The sequence below is a fragment of the Nuphar pumila genome, chromosome 12 (genome assembly GCF_984573655.1).
Source record: "Nuphar pumila chromosome 12, dmNupPumi1.hap1.1, whole genome shotgun sequence".
Lineage (NCBI taxonomy): Eukaryota > Viridiplantae > Streptophyta > Magnoliopsida > Nymphaeales > Nymphaeaceae > Nuphar > Nuphar pumila.
Window position 1 is genome coordinate 98486436 of NC_143260.1, and position 27171 is coordinate 98513606.

General features: G+C 37.6%; 1 protein-coding gene and 1 pseudogene across 1 annotated transcript; one reads left to right on the forward strand and one right to left on the reverse strand.

Moving 5' to 3' along the window:
- The first annotated feature begins 923 nt into the window (after positions 1-923).
- On the forward strand, positions 924-3417 carry LOC149821282 (actin-depolymerizing factor 2-like). Its single transcript, XM_089983741.1, has 3 exons — positions 924-1169; positions 2474-2739; positions 2877-3417. The coding sequence occupies exons 1-3, from the start codon at positions 1167-1169 to the stop codon at positions 3025-3027; spliced, it is 420 nt and encodes a 139-aa protein (XP_089839867.1). The 5' UTR covers positions 924-1166; the 3' UTR covers positions 3028-3417.
- Positions 3418-25730: 22313 nt separating this feature from the next.
- Positions 25731-26271, reverse strand: LOC149821283 (14-3-3-like protein 16R pseudogene; annotated as a pseudogene).
- Positions 26272-27171: the final 900 nt, after the last annotated feature.

Here is a 27171-nt window from a genome sequence, read left to right on the forward strand (position 1 = left end):
TCGGCTCGATGCCGACCACTACTCGTGGGTCGCCCGAATGTGGTTCAACCAAAATCACATACCCATATTACCAATCTTGTGTGAAATTAAAACTTTTTTTGTTTTCGAGGAACTAACATGTGCCATAGAGGCAGAATTTTTTTTTTTGAGGTGGGGAGGGGGGAGCGTGATAAATTGAAATCTTTATTTTCTCACCGTTTTTTTTTTGCAAAAAATGAAAAACAAATAAAAAAGTAATTTATAATAATTGTTATAAAGGAAAATTTTAAAATAAATTATTTTGACCATTTTAATTCCCCAAATTTTTTTATTGGCAATTATTGGGCAGCCAAATTCTCGAATATTTGTTACTATGACAAGTATAGGTTTGAAACAATATAAATAATAGGAAAGAAAATATAAAAAATTTAAAGGGTTCATCAGAAGCAGCTTAATTTGGATAAATGTTTGACTAACATCATAATATTTTTCAAAAAATAGATGTTATTTTAAAATATCTCGTTAATATCGGGGTAACACTACTTTAAGGTAGTGTTATTTTTAAATCGTCAAGATAATATCAGCGTCTGGAAATATCACGATAAAATATCTTTTCTCAAAAATATCGGCGATATTCGTGGCGTACCCACATTATACCGAGAGCCTTTAGGCAGCCCAGTGAAGAAAACTCACCTAAGATAAGGTGAGCACGAACCTCACGCCATCACTTCCCGCATTTCCCCGCTTTTTTAGAATTACACCGTGGCGGTGAGCGGCGACTGGTGACCGCGTCTGAGGTGGGGGAAAGAAGGAGGAGCGGTGCGGTGGCGTGTACCGCTTTTCACGACGTGGCAGCTTTTCTTTTCATTCGTGGGTTTGTGTGCTGTGGGTCCCACTCCAGAAGGGTCTGGCAGATACTCAACTAGGCGTGGCTCCCGACGCTAGCGAGATATACAAGGGGAAGAAGACGTGTGGGCCGCATCCGCAGACTCTGATATTTGAGAGAGAGATAAGGGGAGCCGGTTTAGGGTTTGCTGTTGCCGTCGTGATCTCTGTTTCTGATCCCTAGATTTTCTGCAGGAACGAGAGAGAGAGAGAGAGTACTTTTTCTTCTTCAGAATCTACGCCGGAAAATCACCGGTCTTTCGCCCTGAAGACCATCTGAACGACTGAGAAACGAGAACGAGATGGTGAGTTTCCCGGACTCTTTCTAAGGTTTCGATTTTCATCTTCTCCATTGGCTTCTCTTTTTGCCCCCTCTCTCTATCTCTCTAGTTTTTAGGTCGATCTGTGGATGATGATGATTTTGATTTTGATTATGATCTTTGCGGGATCCGATTCATATGATCGATCGATCGTGTCGTCTTAGTCGCGGCATGGTTTCGTGTGGATCGGATTTGATCGGTATGAGTTCTCGCTTTTGATCCCATGGCGTCACTCTATTGAATGATGTTTTACGGGTCGAATTTGGGGTTTTTTGTTGGTGATCTATTTTCTAGGGTCAGGTTCTCGCGATATCAAATGGATTTTGTTGCTGTTGCCCGATGTAGTCGTACTGGATCTTGTTTTGGTCGGAATTGAGATGGTCTTGCTCTCTTTTGGGTGGTTGCTCTTTGCATGGTTGGTTCATACGATCTTCGGCTTTCCATTATTTGGAGAGAGTATGTTTTCCTTAGCTTGTTGCCTTGCTTTCACCGATGGCTGGTTCAGATCATTTCTTTTGTGTTTCGTGTCCGTGTTATATTTTTGGAAGATAATTCGGATCAGGTGGTTCGTGATTATGTGGATGACGAAAATAATGGTGAAATGTCAACAATTTGTCTTCATTTTATTTGATGGCCTAAACTTGCTTGAGGTTGAACGGGAGATTCCTATGCGGATGATAAATTGGGTAAAAATGTATCGAGATGTCTGATCATTTGATGCACGAGGAATGTCTTTGATTCGATCCTTTTGTATCTGCAGCAACACAATAACATGCACGATATCCCCACATTATGCATTTTTTGCACATTTTCCATTTATCAATTTTGACCTTGCGTTGTTCAATCTGTCTCCCACTAGATGATGCAGGCTAGCACGGTGCAAGATGCACTTACTTTTGGACGTTATTCTTGGTTGTCTGTTGTATGTTTCCAGTGAGTCTCGGTAATTTGATTAAACCTTGGTTTGTAGAGCTGGTTATTTTGCTGTAAAAAAGGTGGGCAGGTTATGGTTTTTGTGTTCCTTCCTCGATTTTGTTTTTTACATTGGTGCATGGTTTATTGGTTTGTTCTGGAAATGGTTAAAGCTGCTTGATACAATAAATTTGTCCCGAAGTAGGTTGGTGCTCTGGCATTCATATTGTCTTTTCACCATTGATGTACTTTCTCTGCCAAACGTAACTTCTTTTATATATTTTGCACTTGAGGATGCTTATGTGAATGTTTTCTCTTGATGCTATTAATTCTTCTAGTAATTCTTCTTTCTATAATTGTTCCTTTTCACAATGTAGGCCAATGCAGCATCAGGAATGGCAGTCAATGATGACTGCAAACTGAAATTCTTGGAATTGAAGGCTAAAAGAACTTACCGCTTCATAGTTTTCAAGATTGAGGAGAAACAAAAGCAGGTTATTGTTGAAAAGCTTGGAGAGCCAACCCAAAGTTACGAGGATTTCACTGCAAGCCTCCCAACAGATGAGTGTCGATATGCTGTTTATGATTTTGATTTTGTAACTGAAGAGAATTGCCAGAAGAGCAAGATATTCTTCATTGCGTGGTAATGATATACATCTTTCTGCCAAAAAATGCAACTTGAATAGCTGTTAATTATTTTTTGTTGAATGAGATTATTGTCTCAATTGGACATGTTCAGTGTTAAAACGTGTTGCTGTGGTTTAACCATTTATTTTGCAGGTCTCCAGATATGTCGAGAGTAAGGAGTAAGATGCTGTATGCTAGCTCAAAGGAGAGATTCAAGAGAGAACTTGACGGAATCCAGATTGAATTGCAAGCAACAGATCCCACTGAGATGGGCCTTGATGTTATTAGAGGCCGAGCCAATTAGACTTGTTGCAGTGGCTTCTGACTATGTACTGTAGGCCATGCAGTGGTGGTTACCTTCATACAGTTTGGATGCTTTAAGTGAAATGTTAATAGCTCTGTGGGACGTCGATTTGCTGGATATGTTTTCTCATTGGTCGGATTTAAATTACAGTTCTTCTTGTGTATGTTACCAAACATGTTGACAGTTCTCATACATCTTATGATTTAGTATTTGTGGCTCATACATGAAAGTCGGCCTCCTTTGTGGGATGCCACTTGCACTTGGTTGTTAGAACTTGATGCTCTGTAGTTCTTTGTGGACTTGGACACACCTATAGTTTGTTTTGACAGGGTTCAAATGGATGTTTTAGCGATTTATTATTCTTTTATTTTGAATTTGGATTGGGACTTGTATTTAAAAATTTTCTATTTCTTTTGTGGGTTATTTGCAGGGCTCTAAGTTGCAATTAGCCATTGCTATGGCACCCTGTTTTTAAGTTGGTTATGACACTTAAAATCCAGTTGTTTTGGAGTTCATGCTGAATCAAAAGGTTATGACAATGTGGATTCAAGGTTGTCTAGATTGTAAGCTTCTGTTATCGAATGTTTCTTTTGTTTCCTTTGCTTATTACTGTGTGATGCTGACTTTTTACACGCTGGTTAGTTGTCTGCAGCAACAATGTGCTTAGTTATATTTATTGTTCCAAGTGCAAGGCTTTCAATGAATCCTTTTTGTTTCCCACTGCCTTCTCTAAGTTAACATTCTCCTCTACCTTCTGCAAAATCCTGCATAAACTATATCACATAGAATTTGGATGTACGGTATGCTTTCTATGTCTCAAGGCTAGCAGAATCTTTTCCTTTTAGGGCTTCTTATGTTGAATACCCTTTGTACATTCTGAGCTTCTATTTATAATCAATTCCCTTTAATTGAATCATCATCATTCCTACAAACATATTTTTAATCTGTAGTAGTGTGAAGTATGGTTTTAAAACTCGTTGACTCATCACTCGGCTCGTCCTTGAGTGACCCGCGACTCGTCCGGGTCAACTCGGTGACTCAGTCGGGTCATGTTAACTTTATATTTTATATAAAATATATAAATATATGTATATACTATGTATATTTTATAGTATTTTATCAATATATTATATATAATATGCATTATATGATATTTTTTATAATATATTTAATGTATAATTTTATTAATATATGTATAACCATATTTCTATATATATGCATGACTCAGCTGACCCATCCATGATTTGGCTGGGTCAACTCTGTGACTTGGCCTAGTTTTGTACGAAACTAGTTTGTACTCATTTTTTGACCCAGTGCTGAGTCAACCAAGTCACTGGGTTGATTCGGCGAGTTTTTAAACTATGGTGTGAAGTCACCCAAATTTTTATTTCCCCTTTTCTCTTCTTTTGGTAGCTCATAAATGTTTTGACAACTTCAGGATTCGGTAACTTGCAAACTTTATAATTTCACTGGTTTTGTAGGCAGAAACCACATGAAACTTTGAGTTTAGAACCAGCAGGAACCCTGTATGATATGCTGAAAACGATACAGCAGAATCAGGGATACTTGGGAAGTTCAAGTGAAGGTTGAAACAATGGCTTTTAACATTTATCCAATATCTTTGCATTGGAAAACTTGTTAAATATAGTCTCATTGCATGACCCTTGGATATTTGTCTAATGACTAACCTTTGTCCTTTTATGTGCTTTCATCTTTTTATTCTTATGATCTGGTCATTTGTCTGTCTGGTTTCAGGCTTGTTTGTTATGGAATTAGCCTTTTAGATGTTATAGGGTGTGCTTCCACTTATGCAGGCACTTAAATAGGTGACTTATGCATTAACTTTATATACTTGGTATTGTTTTCCATTTAGGTTATTCTACGCCCCATATCTTTCAGGTACATGAAGTCATCCTAACATGTATATCTAGGCATCCTTAGGGAAGGTGCCAACGTTCAAGGTAAGTGTTATTCTATATGAACAAGGGAAGGCGGGGATTTGTTCTGCTGCTTTTGCAGCTACAGTGTCAACACTATACCTTGAGTACAAAGTGCAATTATGAGTTGGCCCAAATATCACCCTCCTATGATAACGATCTCGTCATACTACTGCATCTAAATCACCTGTAGGTATATTGGGTTCTCTCCCAAGTCAGATCTTCATGGGACAACCGTATCAGGTCACTATGGGGACAAAAATTATATGAATACTGTCACCAAGCTCGCAAGCTCTAAGAGAGCAATAGGATTCTCTCTACAGATACATCTACGTGAGAAAATCATCATAAAAACTCTGGCTTAGGACAGAATTAGGAATGCTGAGAAGTAACCAGGAGATTACAAAGTTATAGCCTATTAGACAGCTATCTAGAGGCTGCTCAGTTTCTTTTTCGAGGATGGTGGCATTTTAGTTTGTGCAGTATGTGCAAGCAAGCAATCAGTGGTTTTGGGACTCTTAGTGTGGAGAGTGTACAGGGTGGTTGGTATCAAAATAATGTATACAGGCTGACCTGAATAAAATTGTGGAATGAATTTAGAGGCCGTTGGACTGGGCTGTATTTTTTTGGCTAGGCACCTCTAAACTGAATCCACATTTGAAAAGAGACAATTGTACTACTGTCATGGGAAGTACTCGAGTTTATCTGACACTTGATTATGCTAGTCAATTGGCATTGATCAGCCATTTTCCAAAAACAAAAAATCTTAATTTTTATAAATTTAGACTTTGAGTACTATATCTATGATACGAATTTGACTTTGAAGAAAAACATACATATGCTTCAGTACTATATTGGAAAGGTCTGTGTACTACAAGGTCAAATAGGCTGCAGCGGGTGTTCCAGCTGCTTAGTAGGTTTTCTTCCTGTTAGGACTCTTGGCTGCAACCTCATGATACCTATTTGTCAAGGATTGGGTTCTTTGAATCTGTTGCTTAGTCGATAGGCATATTTAAATTTGTTATAGTATCAAGTGTATGCCTAGATATTTTATTCCAGTGTGGTATCCATACTATACGAAGCAGAGTGAATGTTTGTTCAGTTGCCGTATGTGTAGGTGTGGATAACATGTGGGGATTTGGCAGCAATCATTGTTTGGTGTCATTGCTGATAGCTATGTCTATGTGCACTACCCTTGAATGCTCTTGGATTGGTGTTTGTTTTTCTCTTTTTTGTTCTCTCTGTGCTGTAATAGTCTTACAGTACAAGAATGATTAACTCAGGCCTTATGGTGTCCATATTCAAGTTGATAATCATCAGAATGGAACTGGAGAATTTATAGATATAAGCGTAAAGTTTGGCAATGTGCAGTGAGGCTCTCTGCTTGAAGTGGTTGTGGTTTATTTCCAAATTTATTTGATCAGTTTCACACACACACACAGACTCCGGCCCGCCCACTCTTTGCAGCCCGTCCTGTCTGCATGGAACTTTTGATCAGCATTGTTGATGTTTATATAGCATTTTTTTGTGATAAATAGTCATTTAAAACGTAAATGTCGTGTTTAAATCATGATATTTATGTTTTTTCATAAATCGTGCGATATTTTGAAAATCTCGGGAGAAATTGCCGTTTTAAACTTTCAGGCAATTTCTCGCGATATTTGTCACACTGATTACATGGGACAGCTGAATCCTGATTTTATCATTTTCACCATGAGTGGAACATCAAGTCATCAAGTGGGTATTAATTTTTTCCACCGTGTAAATTCATTCATGTCTCCTCACTAAGAAAAAGCTTTCACATGGGCTGAGGTGGCAGGATTTTTTAGGAATTCATATTCATTCTCAAGCCTTTCATTTACATAGGAACGATGAGGAAAAGTATAAATGTTTCTACACTTAACGTTGATTTCTGGGAAAGAATCTTGCTTATTTTATGGCTGTCACTTAGCTTTTTTTCTTTTAAAACTTTTTTTAGCCAACTTGTGTTAGTTGTAGATTAGGTTTTTTTCCCTTTTTTTATTTTTAATCCCAGAGTCAAAAGCCGTAGTTGAGCTGCGTTCAGAGTATGTCTGTTCGCTGCTTTATTGTACCATTGTAAGTTTTTTTTTTGAAAGGCAAGCTGGGGTTAGGCAGACCCTTACCAGTTATACAACCCTGTTGGTACCATTGTGGTTGTTAGTTGAGCTGCTCTTGCAGTACAAAGTTCGTACGGTGATGCCAAGTGCAGTTACTGAACATCAAGACCTATTGGAAAGATGAGCATGAAAAAGGCATTCCAGTAGTGTCCCTTCCTAAACACATCAAATGCTGTCTACATGTGTGGCTAGGGTAGCACTGTGAATTGACAGGAGACGCCAGCATGAAGAGAAGGATGGGCAACTTAACCATGTCTTTGACTAGGGCTGCACAATGAGCCGAGCTAGCTAGACTTGTTTAAACCTGATTTGGACTTGACCAAGTAAGTAAATGAGCAGAGCTTCATCAAATGTTCGAGCTTACCCAATTAAGCTCGGGTAATAGAGTCATATAGGGCATGGTTTTAAAAGCTAGTGACTCATCACTCGGATCCTCCTTGAGTGACTCTTGAATCAGCGGGGTCATGGTCTTTGTATTTTATATAAAAGATATAAATATATGTATGTTTTATAGCATTTTATTAGTATATTATATATAATATGCATTATATGATATTTTTATAATAGATTTAATGTATAATTTTATTAATACATGTATAACCATATTTTTATATACAATATACATAATATTTATATTATATATTATATAATATATGCAATTATATATAAAATATATTAAATATATATATGCATGACTCGATCGGGTCAACTCGGTGACTGGGCCGAGTTTTGTACAAAATAAATTTGTACTCATTTTTTTTACCCTGGGCAATTCGAGTTGACCCAGTGACTTTTCAAACTATGATATGGGGGCTAGTTTTAGGATACGTAGAGCTTAGGACCAAAGAAGCAAAAAGGAATGGAATTGACTTTATCGTTGCAAAAGAAGTCAAGACCCAAAGGAAGGACAAGAAGCCCACCTAGAGTTACCGCCTTTTCATGTGTATACAGGAGAGCAATCAAAAAGTCATTTGCTAATGATAAAAATAGGTTTTAGCTAAGTGAGTAGGGTGTTCACCATATATGTGAGACGTCTTAGGTTCAAATCTTACCTCTACACACTCAAACCCTTACTTTTTAATGTAAGACAATGTGACTCGAGCCGAGCTAGACTCGAGTTCAGCTGTAAACAGTCCTTTCAAGCTTGGCTCATATCGAACCAAGCTTTTTTATCTTGAGCTTGGCTCGTGTGCACTCCCATCTATGACTTCGAATGGTTATATGTCCATTAAGATCACAATGTTTTGTGGTTTTAGGGCATGTTTGCTTCACTAGACAAATGCCGCCTAGACATGAAAGGTGGCATTTGTCCAGGACCAGTGAGTCGCACCCATTGGGGTGCAAGGGGTGAGATGCACTGGTATAATCCCACCCCTTTTAAATACAAAGGGTTCAATCCTGCTCGAGTATATCTTGTGATTCAAACACACATTTAGGGCTTGTTTGATGGCTCATCCAAGATTGGATAGAACAAATGAGAATAACTGTAACGCTCCAAATTTTCAAAACAAAACTTTGTCCAAATTTTATGGATATTTTTTTTCTTTGCAGCGGAATTGAAAAATACTCTAGCAATGAAAATAGATGATAATTAGTCATCAGTTTTATAAGATGTCGGACAAGTCACAGGTATGTGGCCAATCTCTTATTGTCAACCAAAATATTTTATTTAAGCACACCAAAACGAATCATTTATTATAAACAATACTACTTGGTAAAGTAGTAGTAGATAAACTAGGTTTATAAACAAAATGTTCAATACAATCTAGAGAAACTCTGAATCTTAATGCCGCCTTTCTCTACATATTACATCGCAGGTTCAATACCTGCATCCCCCATAAAACGGGATCAGAACCATTCATGGTCTGGTAGAAAAGCATTTAAATTCTAGTAAGTATAAAACTTTAAAGACATAACAAGCCACTTCATGGTTATAGCTAAAAACATCATATCTCAAGTCTTCATGACTTAGCATATCCTTATCCCATGAATCGAATCACGAGCTCCTCGAGCTTAGCTTAACTATGCAGATACAATTTGGGCCCTTCGCCTGATCGGTCTAACAATATACCGAGATTAGTACCTTACACAAGTTGATGCATGAGTAGTACTAATGTACATTCATTCATTCATTAATCAGTGTACCTATAGATAATGCATTGTTTCAATAATTACAAGTTCACCCTCCTGTACGCAGGAGAACTTAACTTTGGTGTCAAATGAAGTCGTCTAGGTGTTTATTATGCTATGTATTTTTGTATGCCTAGAAGCTTGAGTGAACTTGTCTGTAGCGGAATGACAATTTTCATGTAAGGATAAACTCTGCCATATCGTTTCAGATGCATTTTTCTATAGATCTTAGGGATAACCTGACCTTCAAACCTTCGAGTGACTAAAAAACCGCCTGAACTGTTTGTTTCATAAGATAATGTATGTCACTCGAGGTGGTACCATCATTGTCTACCTCGATGAGCATAAAGTCCTGAAGGGGTTTGACAACATAATCTTTCTTATTAGAACGTTGAGTGCCATATAGCAATCCAATGCATTCTACACAAAGGGAATATGAACCTAACCCCAATCAGTTTTTTGAAGCACAGGTTGATTCTCGTGTGAACAAAAACTACCATTATATTTTATTTATATGCATGCAAACATCACTCTTGGCCTCTATGGCCTTCACGAGCACTTTATCCCTTGCTGGTGGATAATCAACTCTGGTACAACAATGCTTATGAGTATTATTCTTGTACAATGTTTTTATAGAGACATGCATAATCAAGGATCACTTTGGAATGATTGCTCGACATGTTTAGCTACAACGAGCATTGGCATAACAAGGTGCAACAACTACTCTAGCGAAGCGGCTCTTATGAGTACGGTGCCCTTGAAGGCAGAAATGGAACGAACCATCAAGACAGAGTTCCAACCTCGAGGGCATCATTCTGCCATCTATACTAGCTTAGGTGAGTATTTTGCCAAAAAATTTGGTAGCATCTTCCCTGTTTAATGAAAAAACACGACGTTCTTTTTTATCTCGAAGATTACATTATCAAAAAATTTGACAGTGTCTCCCTTGTTTAACGAAAAAATTGCTACATTCATTTTTACATAGATGTGCATCGTTGTGCATACTTTGCATCTCTCATGGTTTATCAAAAAACTAGGCCTTATTTAGGATTTATGTTGGTGACTTAGATGTTTACTTAAACACGATTTTGCAGAAATCTAAAACCTTTTCAATAGGGGTTTCTTCACCAAAATGTTGTGTTGAACGAGACAAATTTTTTTGAATCGCTTTGGGCGATAGGTATCAACCACCATTTGTATGCTTATGATAATACAATTATATTTAGTAAATGCAAAAACCTATGCACATAATAGCGCAACGATAAAGTAAAGTGTGTAAAGTAGGGCTCGGTGAATGAAACCACTCATCGGGCTAAGTAAAGTGCATAAGCAGGGTCTCGTGAATGAAACCACACATTTGGGTTAAGTAAAGTGCATAAGCAGGGTCTAGTGAATGAAACCACGTATTGGGCTAAGTAAATTACGTAAAGTAGGGGTCTATGTATATAATAGTACAATGGCAAAGTAAAGTGCATAAAGTAGGGCCTGGTGAATGAAACCACACATTGGGTTAAGTAAAATGCATAAAGCAATGTATATAGATATATATATTTACATATATAGCAAATAGAGAAGTAGTTGTAAAGATATGTGCATTGATATCGAAGTAAGCTTGCAGAGGCATAAAGGGTGTAAACAAAGGAGTAAGACCCTATGACACATAATTCACCATAAATATTAAGAGATAGTCGCAAGGGCACACACATGAACACCAAAGCAAACTTGTGTTATTTTAGAGAGCATGGACCAAGGACTAGGACCATATATTATTTTAGAAAGGTGTACGGTAAGGAAAATCTTTTCTTACATGATAGTTAATCCAATAAATAACTTGAAAGAGAGAGAACAACTTGCAAACCTACAAAAATTTGGCAGCGGTGGGGTACAAGAGCTCCTAGGTTGTGGCCAACACGTCCTTACGTTCGGTATGATCACAACTAAGATTGTTTCGTGCAGAACTTGTCGACACGACAAAACAAAGATGTATAGGCCAAAAAAAGATTGGACCTACTTTAGGTCTAACTTGGTTAGGTTGGACCTAGTCAAGAAAAAGATATATGAGGTCAAATTATCAAGGCCAAGGGGTCTTGACCCAATTGGGTTCATTCTAGGTCAGGTGGGTCCAAACTCACCTCAAGTAGGATACGTCTAGGTCAAGTGAGCTTGACCGAGACTAAGACAAAAAATAATGGAAGAGAGAGAAAAGCTAACCTAGAAAGTCAAGTAGACTTGACCCGAGTGGGCTCAGGCTAGGTCAGGAAGGTCTAAGCTCACTTCTAATGGGCTTGGTCAAGGCTAGAACTAAGAGAGAGAAAGATGAGAGAGGAGAGAGAGAGGTAAGAGAGAATGGGGAAGGGACTATTTTTCTAAAAGGGGTTCTCTTATTTATAGCCAACAAATATGGATCTTGGGTGTGGGTAAAAACTAGATTTGATCTATTGAGACCATTTGATCCAGATCCAAACTTAAGGCTAAAGTAATAAAATGACACGCATATCCCTATGGGGCCCACAAGATATTTTTGTGAGATATTTTATGTGGAACCCATGAGATATTTTTGTGAAGCCCGCATATTTTTCAGGTTTCGTCGATATTTTTAAAGAAAAAAAGTAAGTATGCCATTCTCTTCATCTTGACGAGACAAAGGGGATTGGTTTTGCGAAATTCTCTAATTTTGCCCAGTGAGTGAGATACAGTCCCTTGACTGTTTGAGTGTATATTCCTGATGATATATACATCCTAAGTATAATTGGCTATGCAAAAATCTCTTGTTTCATATTTCAGGTTAATACGATAAATTTATATAAAAAATACCTCTTATTTTATTAAAAAATTTATTGAAAAATTATGGATCTTACATCATTACCCCTTAAAAGAATTTTATCCTCGAAACTGCGTTATGGGTACTATGTGAATAGCTAAAGATATTTCTCTCATATATTAGATTCAGGTTCTCAGGTGTAACCGTCTAACTCATTGTATTGTCATCTCACTTTAACAAGTGGGATGACCTTTGATCTAAGCACTTGTTTCTAACGGTCCATGATCTCTATAGATCTTTCTTCCATGTCCATGTCCTTCCTAATGTTAATATCCCCGTTTTGAATGATATGAAAAGGGTTATGAACGTATTTTCTAAGCATTGACATGTAAAACATGTGTATTTGAGCATATGGGGGTGGCAATGCTATATGGTATGTTGTCTCTCCGATTCTGCTCAAGATCTTGAAGGGACCAACAAATTTGAGACTTAATTTCTCCTTTCCAAAATGAAAAACACTTTTAGTTGGAGAGACCCTAACAAAAACCTTGTCTTCAACCGAAAAAGTGAGTTCACTATGTCATTCATCTGCGTGACATTATGTGCGAACAATGTGAACATACATGGATAATGGGTCAGATAACTTAGTTTTGAATTGTATAGCTCAATCCTCCCTACCATATGTGTGTTTTAACAAATACATTATAGATTTTAGCCTTAGATATGGATCTCGGATTGGATCTAAAAACTAAGAAATATTTATAATTAGAGTAATTTGAGAAAAAAGAGGCATTAATATTTTTTGGATATAAATGATTTAGTCAATGTCATATTACATCTAATTATGAAAGTTTATCATAAAAATATCAAACCCTAAAATCAAATTAACTATAAAAATCAAATTGTCAAACCCTATTAAATCATAAAACCTCAAAATGCAAGAAAATAAATCATAAATAAACCAAAAAAACCTGAACTATAAAACAAATAAACCATAAAATTAGACAAAAAAGTTTAATTCAAACCCTACTAAAAAAACAATCCTAATCAAATTAACAATAAAAAGCCTTACAACAACAACAACAACTACGCCTTCATCCCAAAACAATTGGGGTTGGCGATATGAACCAACAAAGAAAATCATTTTGGGTCTTCCACATGAATCCTTCTCCTCCATTCATTTCTATCCAATGCCATGTCCTCGGTGAGGTTCAAAGCATTCATATCCTTTCCTATCACCTCCATCCATGTCTTCCTAGGCCTACCTCGATCTCTTTTAACTAATATATTTTCCCATTTCTCCATCCTTTTAACTGGAGCATCATTAGGCCTTCGTTGAATATGTCCAAACCACCGTAAACGATTCTCTCTCATCTTATTTTCAATGGGTGCAACGCCTACCTTCTTACATATCTCCTCGTTCCGAATCTTATCTTTTATTGTATTTCCACACATCCATCTCAGCATACGCATCTCAGCTACTCATTTTTTTAATATGATGTCTCTTGGCATCCCAACATTTCGTACCATATAGTAAAGCGGGCCTAATAGTCATCCTATAAAACTTTCCCTTCAACCGCAATGGCATTCTACGATCACACAACACTCCAGTTGCACTCTTCCATTTCATCCACCCAACCTTTATTCTATGATTTACATCTCCATCAATTTCTCCATACTTTTGAATGATAGATCCCAAATATTTGAAAGAATCATCCACCGGTATTTCTTGCTCACCAAGCTTCACTACACTCCCATCTCTATTTCGTTGCTTACTAAATCGACATTCCATGTATTTTGTTTTACTCTTACTCAACTTAAAACCTCTTGCTTCCAATGTCTGTCTCCATAATTCTAACTTAGCATTAACCCCAGCTCTAGACTCATCAATCAAAACAATATCATCAGCAAACAACATACACCATGGCACATTTTCTTGAATTGATCTCGTAAGCTCATCCATCACTGTAGCAAATAGGAAAGGGCTTAAAGCAGATTCTTGATGTAACCCAACCGTTATAGGAAAATTGGTTGTCATCCCTCCACAAGTGCGGACATTGGTTACTACTCCTTCATACATATCTTTAATTATACTAATGTACTTGAGAGAAACACCTTTTTTTATCATTGTCCACCAGAGAACGTCCCTAGGTACTCTATCATAAACCTTCTCCAAATCAATAAAAACCATATGCAAATCTTTGTTCTTCTCTCTATTTCTCTCAATAAGTTGTCTAAGAAGATGTATAGCTTCCATAGTAGATCTTCCAGGCATAAAACCAAATTGATTCTCCGATATCATGACAACCTTCCTCAACCTAGACTCAATCACCCTCTCCCAAAGTTTCATAGTATGACTCATGAGTTTTATACCACGATAGTTTGTGCAATCTTGTATATCACCCTTATTCTTATATAGAGGCACCAAAGTATTCTTCCTCCACTCATTAGGCATCTTATTTGTCCGCCAAATCTTGTTAAAAAGATTTGTCAACCATTCTAAACCTTTCTCTCTTAAGCATTTCCAAGCCTCGATAGGTATACCATCTCGGCCAACTGCCCTTCTTGATTTCATTTTCTTCAAAGCCTCTGCAATTTCTTTCTTTTGAATCTTGCGCATGAAGTCACGATTCATCTCATGAAAAGGAATGGAAAAGTCTCCAAGATCCTGAGCATCTCTTCGTAATCTCCTCATCTTTGACTAAAACCCTTTGCGTTTCATCTTTGATACATCTAACCATACTCAGATCCCTCGATTTCCTATCTCTCATTTTTGCAATCCTATAAATATCCTTCTCACCCTCTTTGGTATCCAACTTGTCATAAACCTCCTTATATACCTTATCCCTCGCGTTCCGAACTACTTTTTTAGCTTCCTTCTTTGCTATCATATACTTCTCCAAATTCTCATTATCACGACTTTTACTTAGATTTCTATAACACTCTCTTTTAACCTTAATAGCTAATTTGACATCCTCGTTCCACCACGATGTATCCTTACCTAGCGGTGCACCGCCTTTAGACTCACCCAATACCTCCTTAGCCACCTTTCTCATGCCACCCGCTATCTTATTCCACATAGATTCTGAATCCTCCTCGAGACACCAATCAACTTCCTTAACTACCCGCTCTACAAACATTCCTTGCTTAGCTCCTTTCAGTGCCCACCACTTAATTCTATGATCTATCCTATGTCTATCCCTTTTGCGACATTGTCTAATTCTAAGATCTAAAATTAAGACTCTATGTTGTGTAGCTACACTTTCTCCCGGTATAACCTTACAATCGATGCAACAACCCCTATCTCTCTTTCTAAGTAGGAAAAAATCTATCTGACTCGTATTAACCCCACTTTTAAATGTTACTAGGTGAGACTCCCTCTTCCTAAACCAAGTGTTTGCTAAGATCATATCATAGGACAAACCAAAATATAAAATCCTTTCTCCACTATCGTTTCTTTCTCCTATACCATAGCCTCAATGGATACTCTCAAATCTATCTCTACTAATGCCTACATACCCATTAAGGTCACCGTCGATGAAAAGCCTTTCTTCATAAGATATCCCTTGTACTACTCCATCTAAATCTTCCCAAAATTGACGCTTAGTGGAATCATCTAAACCTACTTAATGTGCATAAACACTAATAATATTAATAATATATGTACCTAATACTAATTTAATAAGTAAAATCCTATCACCTTTCTTACGGACCTCAACTACATTACCTATAAACTCACGACTCATAACAATCCCTACTCCATTCCTATTCCTATTTATTCCTGTATACCAAGTCTTATATCCCCAAGGTTCTATCACTTTTGCTTTCTCACCTACCCATTTGGACTCTTGTAGACATAAAATATCAATCTTTCTCCTACACATAACATCTACTAACTCTACCAACTTACCAGTTAAAGACCCTATGTTCCAAGTGGCTAACCTAATTTTATGGTCTTGGACTAACTTCTTTACCCCCACCCGTCCAACAAAGTGAGGGAACCCTTGCCTATTTGACACCACACCCGGGCGCCGGTGTGACGCGTCGCTTCCGGGCGACGACCTAGCAACCCTTGCCCATTTATCACTGCCTCCGGGCCTATAGAGTACAACGCGTCGCTCAGTAGGGAACTCCCTAACGCAATTCTCATATTGGTTCATATTCATAGGGTATGACTAAGTTTTTATGGTGGCTGTCACAGGCCTACCGCAACCCTCCTCCTTTATCCGGGCTTGGGACCGGCAATGTATAACTAAACAGTTATACACAGGCGGAGTTTGTTTCAATAAAAAGCCTTAATTAAAAAAATTTGTTTCAAAGCCCAAATCATAGAAAATAAAGAAAAATTGCAAGCAAATCAAAGAAAACCCTAATCAAATTAATTGTAAAATGGCTTAATTTAAAAAATTTGGATTCAAAGCCCTAAACAAAGAAAACCAAATAAAAAATCTTAATCAAATTAACTAGAAAGTGCCCTAATTTAAAAATTTTGATTCAAATTCCTAAATAAATAAAAAATCAAACAAATCAAAGAAAATTCTAATCAAATTAACTATAAAAAACACTAATTAAAAAAATTAATTCAAGGCTCTGTTCAAAGAAAATAAAAATAAAAACCTAATCAAATTAACTACAAAAGGTCCCAATTTAAGAAATTTGATTCAATCCCTAAGAAGAAGAAAAAGAGTGAAAAAGAACGAAGAACGAAAAGAAGAACACCTCTCACCGCTTGGCTAAGAGAGAGAGAGAGAGGACCTCTCAACTTTTTTTTTAAAACGTTCTCCCTGTCCTCGTTCTAACCATAACAAGAGGTGAAACAAAAATTATTAGATTAAAAGGACATGGCAAACCTGTTCCGCGCATCCTTAGTTTGTTATATCCCGTGTTCCCAGCTCTATTTCTGTCCAAAATCGTGGGCGGACAAGGGATCAAACAACCCCTTAAGTTATTGTTTTGCAAGGGCCCTTTTAAATATATCGTTGGTTGTTCCCTCGGTGTCAGAATATACTGCTTCCACTGCTTTCTTCTTGACTTGGTGATGGAATCATGTTGAGTACAAGAACCGTGTCTATTGGCATATGACTGAAGACCCTGTAGTAAACCATAAAAACAACTTCAGCTAGAATCACCATGTTAAGTTGAATACTTGTTTGATATATATGTGAATTTAAGGGTGTGTGCACAATATGAAGATGATTTTGGGCTAGCTTTCTTGGCTTTCCCCTTTCCACATGCAATGCAACATGGGTTACCAGTATGCTTTTGTAGCATGGCTAGAAACTTCTCTAAAAAATCTATAAAAAGAAGTGTTATTGCTTGATGAGAACAACAAAGGAGTATTCTCTTTTTTCTCATTTTGGGTCTAGGATCTTGCACACCATCGACTTGACGGCCTGAGCTCATCGTAGACATCGATAGGCTGAGGAGAACGCCACATACGCTAGTTTCATCCATGATGTCTACCGGTATGTATTCTTGCTATTACATTCCAGTTTCGTTTTCATGAACACCAACACTATATTCACCAATTTTACCCTATTATTGACTACAATAATAGTCCAGTCAAGAGGCTTACAACTACACTCACTACAGTGAAGTATGGTGCCCTGAATCCTTGAAAGAGTTACTTATGCTTCCAAAAATAATATAGAGAATCAATAACTCTTTTGAATTTCATTTTTCTTGAAGGCAAATATTTGTATTTTTCTAATCTCTTTTAAAATCCCTCCAACACTGGTTCTCAAACATGAACGACTGTTTTGGAGCATTTTTTAAGGCTCTACTTGGAGCTGGTGTTGAGTGGAGAAGAAAATGTGAGATGAAAGTGGAGAAGAAAATGGGTGATAAGAGTAAAGTTATTAACTAGACTCTCTTTCTCTACTTCCATCACCATTCTCATCTCCCAAAACCTTGTTTCCAAGCAACAATTGGTAGCATTTTATTATTGACTCCCCATCTCTGGCTCAGAAAGAGCTTAAAATCCACTGAGGATTCCTCACTTTCACCATTTTGTTATCTGGGATTCTGTGTTTACCCTAAAAAAAATGAACTGGTAATGTCAGTAGTGTCACTGGTACAGCATTTGGCAACTACCATCTCACCCTGGTGATAGCTGACATGAAGAATTGGAATTGATAAAAGGTAATCCCAAGTTTTAGTTTTTCTCTTTAACATTTACCACTCCAATCAAGAAATGAATGGCTGAAACAGAAAGAAACCACAGATGGTCTTCAGGCTGTCGTTCATCAAAAAGAAGAAATAGAATCCAAGGCAGCTCTGACGGTATACCATCAGAATTGCATCCGAGCTGTTGCTCGGATTTTACCCTTGGGTGGCCGGAGCAGTTAGTGCACGTCACCTTGTGTTGAGACGTTGCAAGTTAAAATCCCTATGATATAGTTGTATAACTGATAAGGGTCTGCCTAACCCCAGCTTTCTCGATCGAAAACATCTATTGCCCAGATTTAATCAAGAGTGCGTTTTGAGCTTCAAACAGCTGAGGTTAGCAATATAAAACCGCTCAAATTCGGGTCAGAAGTACCCTTCACGGAATTCAGAATCGAAGTCATAGACACGGTCACATAAAAAATACTTCTGACCAATTTTTACTCAAGATTTTACACAATTCAGATTTAGAGTCGAATTCAAATCCAGGCATTTTATCAAATCCAAAATTTTACCCAATCAGATTCAGATATTCAGTAACAAAAACCTAAAACCACATCCACATCTGATTGTTAATCTGATGTGGCTTTTTGGTGACTATTAAGAATTGGATTCAGATTGAAAATCAGATAAAATTCCAGACCTGGAAGTTAGAGAGAGACGTAAGAAAAATTAAGGTATGAATGAAAATGTACAGATTTTTTTACCATTCCAAACGAGAAAGAAACTTTCTCTTATATAAAGTACTTTTTTTATAAGAAACATTCCATATGTTTCCTACCAAGAGAAAAGTGAAAACAGCTTGATTGTCTCTCCACCCTTACCCACACTACGCTCATTTGGTTCATCTATGACGAGCAACCGTCACCATTAGTAACAAGTGACTCTCTCTCTCTCTCTCTCTCTCTATATATATATATATATATATATATATATATATATATATATATATATATATATATATATATATATATATATATATATATATGCTGCCTCCCCCACTCCATGTTCTTCCCACACAATTACTCCCTGTTGTAGGCCCTCTTTGATGAAACTCGAACCGTGTGCGTAAAGGAGGAGGAACAACGAAGAGGTTGAAAAGGAGTTTTCGGTAAACAACATGCATCAAGGGAGATAACCCACATCTTATTTTCTTCCTGTTTCGCTTGTGCGTAAGTGCTGGGCTCTTATAGCTTCCCTTGGATTAGTTGTTACCTTTTCAACATAACAAACCCCAAGTTATGGGCACTCCACATTCTGTAACTGACCAAGAATGTGGAGTTGTAACCTCTCATAACCCACTAATTAAGTCTAAAAAAAATGTCAATTTAGTTCATGCGTGAGACCCTATGGCTACAGGAAAACTGGATCCTACACTAGATTTAGTTCTTATACTAGATCCATTTTCTGAATCTAACATCTCTCACTTAGTCATAGAGGTCGAACATCCACATTATATTATGATCGGTGTAATATATATTGCACTCATAACTATATGACATCATAAGGTTTTATATACACTAGTTGGATTTCTCGTTCATGATATATCCCTATCATGAGGTTGTTCATAAACTAAGTTATTTTTCCATCATGTCATAAATTTTATCATAACCTTTAATGTGTAATAGTTTATTTCAAGTATTCACCATCCACTGCATACTGAGTCATGTAGTCCAAAGTTTTAAAAGTGAATAGAATATAATGTGGGTTTCACATAGTCATGGCATTATTGTAGATCTTCCATGACCATACCATAACCATGCATTCTAGTGGAGTACTATAAAATTCATAAATCTATGAGTTGCCAAAACATAGCAATTAGTGTCACTTTCAAAAACTTTTTTCATAGTTTATACTCTTACTATTCATATGTATTGTCACATGTTTGTCACCACCTACTCATTTTACATCAGTATATTTAGATAGTTATATATGTGACTGACCATGTTGTATTTCATTCAAAAACTTAGAAAACATAAAAGATATCTTTTCATGTATTCAAACAAGCATACTATAGGAAGCATTATTTATAATGATTATTTATTATCATATACTAATAAATATCCTCACATGCATGTGTAAAATTATAATACAAATCCCACTTTTTCAATATATTGCATTTAAGAAATATTTGCATTAAGCCATGATATCATGAGGTTTTGCATAAACTAGCTGGACTTTTTCTTCATGATATATCATCATCATGAAGATATTCACACATTAAGTTGATTTTTTATCGTGAAGTAAAGCATAAATCTCTATATCCAAATTTAATTTAGATATGTATTAGATTCATATCCAATGAGAGTTATCCCATTATCATTTGGATATGTCAAGCATGATAAACCAATTTCAAAGCTTTAATCAAAGCACAAAATTGAACATTCAAGTTCAAATTCATTATCGGATCCATATATAATCAAATTTATTGGATTTATAGGATTTCATATCCAAATCTGACTTCAGATATTATCTATCAAGTCCAACACGATTCATATTAAAATGGATCTCCGTACAAGCTTAAATAGAACCATAAATCATACAAGATTTGACCATAATCCAAATTCATATCCAAAACCATATATTTCAAAATACAAATATATTCATATTACACATCTTATATTCTACTAATCTAGATCTAACCGTATCAAACTCAAACCCATAAAAAATATATATCATTATTAGGTCCAAATGTCTAGCCTGATACTATCCAGATTCAACATAAAACTTGGATCAAATCTAGATCCATACAATATATCTGATAATATATATATATATATATATATATATATATATATATATTATCAGATATATATATATATATGTGTGTGTGTGTGTGTGTCTAGATCAAACTGGATCTGTATCCCATATCTGAGTATAACACTTATCCGAATTCAATCACAAAACTAAATCAAACTAGATCCATATCCCATATACGGGCATCTAGACTCAACACGAGATCCGTACAATAAGAGAATTCAATAGTATAGCCTGGATCTAAAATTCATTTAATTTGATCTATATTCAATCAGCGCCCGGGTGTGGTGTCAAATAGGCAAGGGTTCCCTCACTTTGTTGGACGGGTGGGGGTAAAGAAGTTAGTCCAAGACCATAAAATTAGGTTAGCCACTTGGAACATAGGGTCTTTAACTGGTAAGTTGGTAGAGTTAGTAGATGTTATGTGTAGGAGAAAGATTGATATTTTATGTCTTCAAGAGACCAAATGGGTAGGTGAGAAAGCTAAAGTGATAGAACCTTGGGGATATAAGATTTGGTATACAGGAATAAATAGGAATAGGAATGGAGTAGGGATTGTTATGAGTCGTCAGTTTATAGATAATGTAGTTGAGGTCCGTAGGAAGGGTGATAGAATTTTACTTATTAAATTAGTATTAGGTACGGATATTATTAATATTATTAGTGTTTATGCACCTCAAGTAGGTTTAGATGATTCCATTAAGCATCAATTTTGGGAAGATTTAGATGGAGTAGTACAAGAGACATCTTATGGAGAAAAGCTTTTCATCGGCGGTGACCTTAATGGACATGTAGGCATTAGTAGGGATGGATTTGAGAATATCCATGGAGGCTATGGTATAGGAAAAAAAATGAAAGTGGAGAAAGGATTTTAGATTTTTGTTTGTCCTATGATATGATCTTAGCAAACACTTGGTTTAGGAAGAGGGAGTCTCACCTAGTAACATTTAAAAGTGGGGTTAATACGAGTCAGATAGATTTTTTCCTACTTAGAAAGAGAGATAGGGGTTGTTGCATCGATTGTAAGGTTATACCAGGAGAAAGTGTAGCTACACAACATAGAGTCTTAATTTTAGATCTTAGAATTAGACAATGCCGCAAAAGGGATAGACATAGGATAGATCCTAGAATTAAGTGGTGGGCACTGAAAGGAGCTAAACAAGGAATGTTTGTAGAGCAGGTAGTTAAGGAAGTTGATTGGTGTCTCGAGGAGGATTCAGAATCAATGTGGAATAAGATAGCGGGTGGTATGAGAAAAGTAGCTAAGGAGGTATTGGGTGAGTCTAAAGGCGGTGCACCACTAGGTAAGGATACATCATGGTGGAACGAGGATGTCAAATTAGCTATTAAGGTTAAAAGAGAGTGTTATAGAAATCTAAGTAAGAGTCGTGATAATGAGAATTTGGAGAAGTATATGATAGCAAAGAAGGAAGCTAAAAAAGTTGTTCGAAACGCGAGGGCTAAGGTATATAAGGAGGTTTATGACAAGTTGGATACCAAAGAAGGCGAGAAGGATATTTATAGGCTTGCAAAGATGAGAGATAGGAAATCGAAGGATTTGGGTATGGTTAGATGTATCAAAGATGAAACGCAAAGGGTTTTAGTCAAAGATGAGGAGATTAAGGAGAGATGGAAAGATTATTTTGATAAGCTATTTAATGATAGTCATGCTCAAGATCTTGGAGACTTCCTCATTCCTTTTCATGAGATAAATCGTGACTTCATGCGCAAGATTCAAAAGAAAGAAATTGCAGAGGCTTTGAAGAAAATGAAATCAAGAAGGGCAGTTGGCCCAGATGGTATACCTATCGAGGCTTGGAAATGCTTGGGAGAGAAAGGTTTAGAATGGTTGACAAATCTTTTTAACTTGATTTGGCGAACAAATAAGATGCCTAATGAGTGGAGGAAGAGTACTTTGGTGCCTTTATATAAGAATAAGGGTGATATACAAGATTGCACAAACTATCGTGGTATAAAACTCATGAGTCATACTATGAAACTTTGGGAGAGGGTGATTGAGTCTAGGTTGAGGAAGGTTGTCATGATATCGGAGAATCAATTTGGTTTTATGCCTGGAAGATCAACTATGGAAGCTATACATCTTCTTAGACAACTTATTGAAAGATATAGAGAGAGGAACAAAGATTTGCATATGGTTTTTATTGATTTAGAAAAGGCATACGATAGAGTACCTAGGGACGTTCTCTGGTGGACAATGATGAAGAAAGCTGTTTCTCTCAAGTACATTAGTATAATTAAAGATATGTATAAAGGAGTAGTAACCAATGTCCGCACTTGTGGAGGGGTGACAACCAATTTTCCGATAACGGTTGGGTTACATCAAGGATCTGCTTTAAGCCCTTTCCTATTTGCGATAGTGATGGATGAGCTTACGAGATCAATTCAAGAAAATGTACCGTGGTGTATGTTGTTTGCTGATGATATTGTTTTGATTGATAAGTCTAGAGCTGGGGTTAATGCTAAGTTAGAATTATGGAGACAGACATTGGAAGCTAGAGGTTTTAAGTTGAGTAAGAGTAAGACTGAATATATGGAATGTCGGTTTAGTAAGCAACAAAGTAGTGATGGGAGTGTAGTGAAGCTTGGTGAGCAAGATATACCGGTGAATGATTATTTCAAATATTTGGGATCCATCATTCAAAAGTATGGAGAAATTGATGGAGATGTAAATCATAGGATAAAGGTTGGGTGGATGAAATGGAAAAGTGCTACTGGAGTGTTGTGCGATCGTAGAATGCCATTGCGGTTGAAGGGAAAGTTTTATAGGACGACTATTAGACCCGCTTTACTATATGGTACGGAATGTTGGGCTGCCAAGAGACATCATATTCAAAAAATGAGTGTAGCTGAGATGCGGATGCTTAGATGGATGTGTGGAAATACAATAAAAGATAAGATTCGGAACGAAGAGATACGTAAGAAGGTAGGTGTTGCACCCATTGAAAATAAGATGCGAGAGAATCGTTTACGGTGGTTTGGACATATTCGGCGAAGGCCTAATGATGCTCCAGTTAGAAGGTTGGAGAAATGGGAAAATATATTAGTTAAAAGAGGTCGGGGTAGGCCTAGGAAGACTTGGATGGAGATGATAGGAAAGGATATGAATGCTTTGAACCTCACCGAGGACATGGCGTTGGATAGAAATGATTGGAGGAAAAGGATTCATGTGGAAGACCCAAAATGAATTTCTTTTTTGGTTCATATCGCTGACCCCAATTGTTTTGGGATGAAGGCGTAGTTGTTGTTGTTGTTGTTGTATTCAATCAGCTTGATCTTATTCTCATTTTCATATATCCAGATTTAACCATATATATAATATTTTACTGGATCAAATCAAGGTCAGTGACACCTTACTAGATTCAAACATCTGATCTAATAACGATCAAATGTAATCTTGAACCAAACATTATATTTAATAGATCTTACAATTAAACTTGATTTATATAAAAATTGAATCAATATAAACCATACTGAATCCAGATATTAACATGAACAAAATACTAAGTATAAAAAAATATAATAACTCAAAATTTCATGATCCAAAAAGTTTTACCAGGTCCAACCAGGTTTTTATAAAACTACTTGAACCAATGGTATTTTGCTAACCAGAAACACTTTTATGTAAAATCAAAAAAGTCAAAAAACAGTTTATGGTAAAATCAACATTTCATAACACTAAAATATAATATCCAAAAAAAATTGAGTTAAATAGAAAAACTCAAAAGGCTTTATGAAATTTTCAAAAAGTCCAACATTTCTAAACAAAAACCAAAATAACAACTCTATTTCGAATAATATTCTGAAATCTTTAGGTTAAACATAAAACTTTAGGTGACTTTCTGTAAATTCATAAAGATTTGGGGCTGTTCTGAACAAAAACAAAAATAACAACTTTGTTTCGGATAATATCCAGAAATCTTTGAGTTAAAAGAGAAAACTCATTCCTGGGTATTAGAGGACAGACTTGTTTCTGAAAATTCTAGAAACAAATCCTATATTCTGAAAAAATAAAAAATCCTGGAAAATAATATCAAGACTATTATGGACCAACTAAGTAAAAGAAAAAAAATTAAACAAATGAAAAAAAGTAGCAAATAAAAATAAATGGGAAACCGAAGGGAGCAGAAGGAGGAAACCCTAACTTTTCTTCCCCTTTTTCAGTTTTGAGTCTTCGTTCATTTTTTTCGTTTAATCCATGGTCGTCGCCATGGATTTCGGTGCCACCACTTGACGACGGGGGGATCACCACCACCTCCCGGCGGTCAACCAGCTGGAGCCCTATTGCTCGTCGGTATCTTAGGCACCCTGATGCCGCAGCAGAGGATTTTCTGTGAAGGCCCCACTCGAACGTGCCCTCACTACTCCTCTTGCGAGCGAGAGCTCCATCTCTATCTTCTGCCAATTGTTCCAGTTGCTCGGCAGCAGCAGCAGCAAAAAAAAAATGGCGTTGGTTCTGCAGTACACTGTTTAAGAACTTCTCCACGGGAGACTGCAGCTCCAACGACATAGCTACGACGTCGGATTTGCACTCATTGACTCCAGCGCTCGCAAACAGAACCATCACATTCGCTAAATCATCGGACAATGCTCTACCGCCATAACCCCAAATTTTGTCCCTCAGAACTAAACCCAGAAAACACGATGAAAACCTGGAGAAAGGGATCGAACTGAGCTTCCATGGTCGGACTCTTGCAAACGATCGATTGTAGGTCTCAAGATCGATGAAGGCGACGCTTGATCGCGCACGAGCGAAGTTTGGCATCCTCGCTTAGGCATAGGGAAGGCAACATTTCATCAATCGCTCAGAGGAACTCTGGATAAAATATTGGTCGGGCAGGTAACGCAGATGCTCGTCCATGCCCTGGTAGCGCGCATCCCCTGAGGGGACTTGTAGGCGGCGAGGGTGTTCTCGGCGGCCTCCTTCCGATCGGCGCCGTTCTTGAACTCGGCGAGGTAGCGGTGGTAGGCGCCCTTCATCTTGAGGTAGAAGACCTTGGAGTCGGGAGAGGCGGAGGATTCCGCTGCAGATGGAGGAGAGCTCCGATTCGACCCTGGCGCGGTAGCCGCAGATGGCTGCGACGTGGCTGCCGTTTCCACAGCTCTCCTCCTTCTGCTCGATGAAGGAGAGGATGTGCCACGAGGCACGGTGGGCGCCGGTGACGTTCTTCTAGGCGACAGAGAGGAGATTGCGGTCTTCCATCGTGAGCTCCTCCCCCTTCTCCGTGCTCGTCGCCACCACCTTTTCCATGAACTCCACCATCTCCTCGTAGCGCTCTGCCTGCTCTGCTAGCTTCGCCATGTACGCGTTCTCCTCTCGAGACCCCGAGGACACCATCTCTCTCTCTCTCTCTCTCTCTCTCTCAGGACATAACGAGGAAGAAGATGAAACATAGGAGAGCTCTAAGTTAGACTTCCCGCCGGTGCTGAGGTTCGCATAGCCGCACGTAATGGACGCCGACTGGCTGCCGACCCACTCCGCTCGCCTGAGCTTGGGGAGCCAAGCGGTGGGGAGGGTGTTCGAGAGCGAGAACAGCATGCTGCTCTTCTTATTTCCCATCCCCTTGCCGTCAAAACATATAGGCCTTCTCTCCTTTTTCTTAGCTTTTCTTTCGGTGATGATATGAGATTCATATAATATAATATCAAACTAGCGAAGTTGGATGGAGTTTTGGGTCTGAGAAAATGAGGGTTTGGTGTTTGGGGATTTCTTGAAGAGGGTGATGGATCTGTGAGGCAGTCAGCGTCGACGAGACACGCTGACTTGCGGCTCCTGAGTGTGTACCCAGCGAGGCAGTTATCGCGATCGAACGACCTCATCAAGGAGATGAGGTGCATTAGCACGGTTGAGGCCCTCAACATTGCGTGGTTCACCATCCGCACCAAGCGCTCCGTCGATGATTCCTCGGCGGCCTCTTTTCGATCGTGCTTCCTCTGGTCGTCCGTCTGCCTCACTAGTGTTCGTATCCTAGCTTGGCAGGGGGGGTTCAAACAACTCTCCAGTAACCACAATGCCCACCGTATCTTAGCTCTGATAGTACTGATGAAACTCGGACCGTAATGTGCGCAAAGGAAGATGAACAACGAAAAGCTTGAAAAGGGGTTCAGTAAATGGCTTGTATCAAAGGAAGTAACACATCTTATTTTGCATCTGAATTTGAACAGCCAATATCTTATTAGATCGAGCTTTTTTTCTTTTTGAACATAGGTCGGACTCAATAAAAGTACCTTAATATGC

Coding starts and splice junctions, on each gene's coding strand:
- LOC149821282 (XM_089983741.1), top strand. Junction 2,740..2,876: donor AAGATATTCTTCATTGCGTG/GTAATGATATAC, acceptor TTTATTTTGCAG/GTCTCCAGATATGTCGAGAG.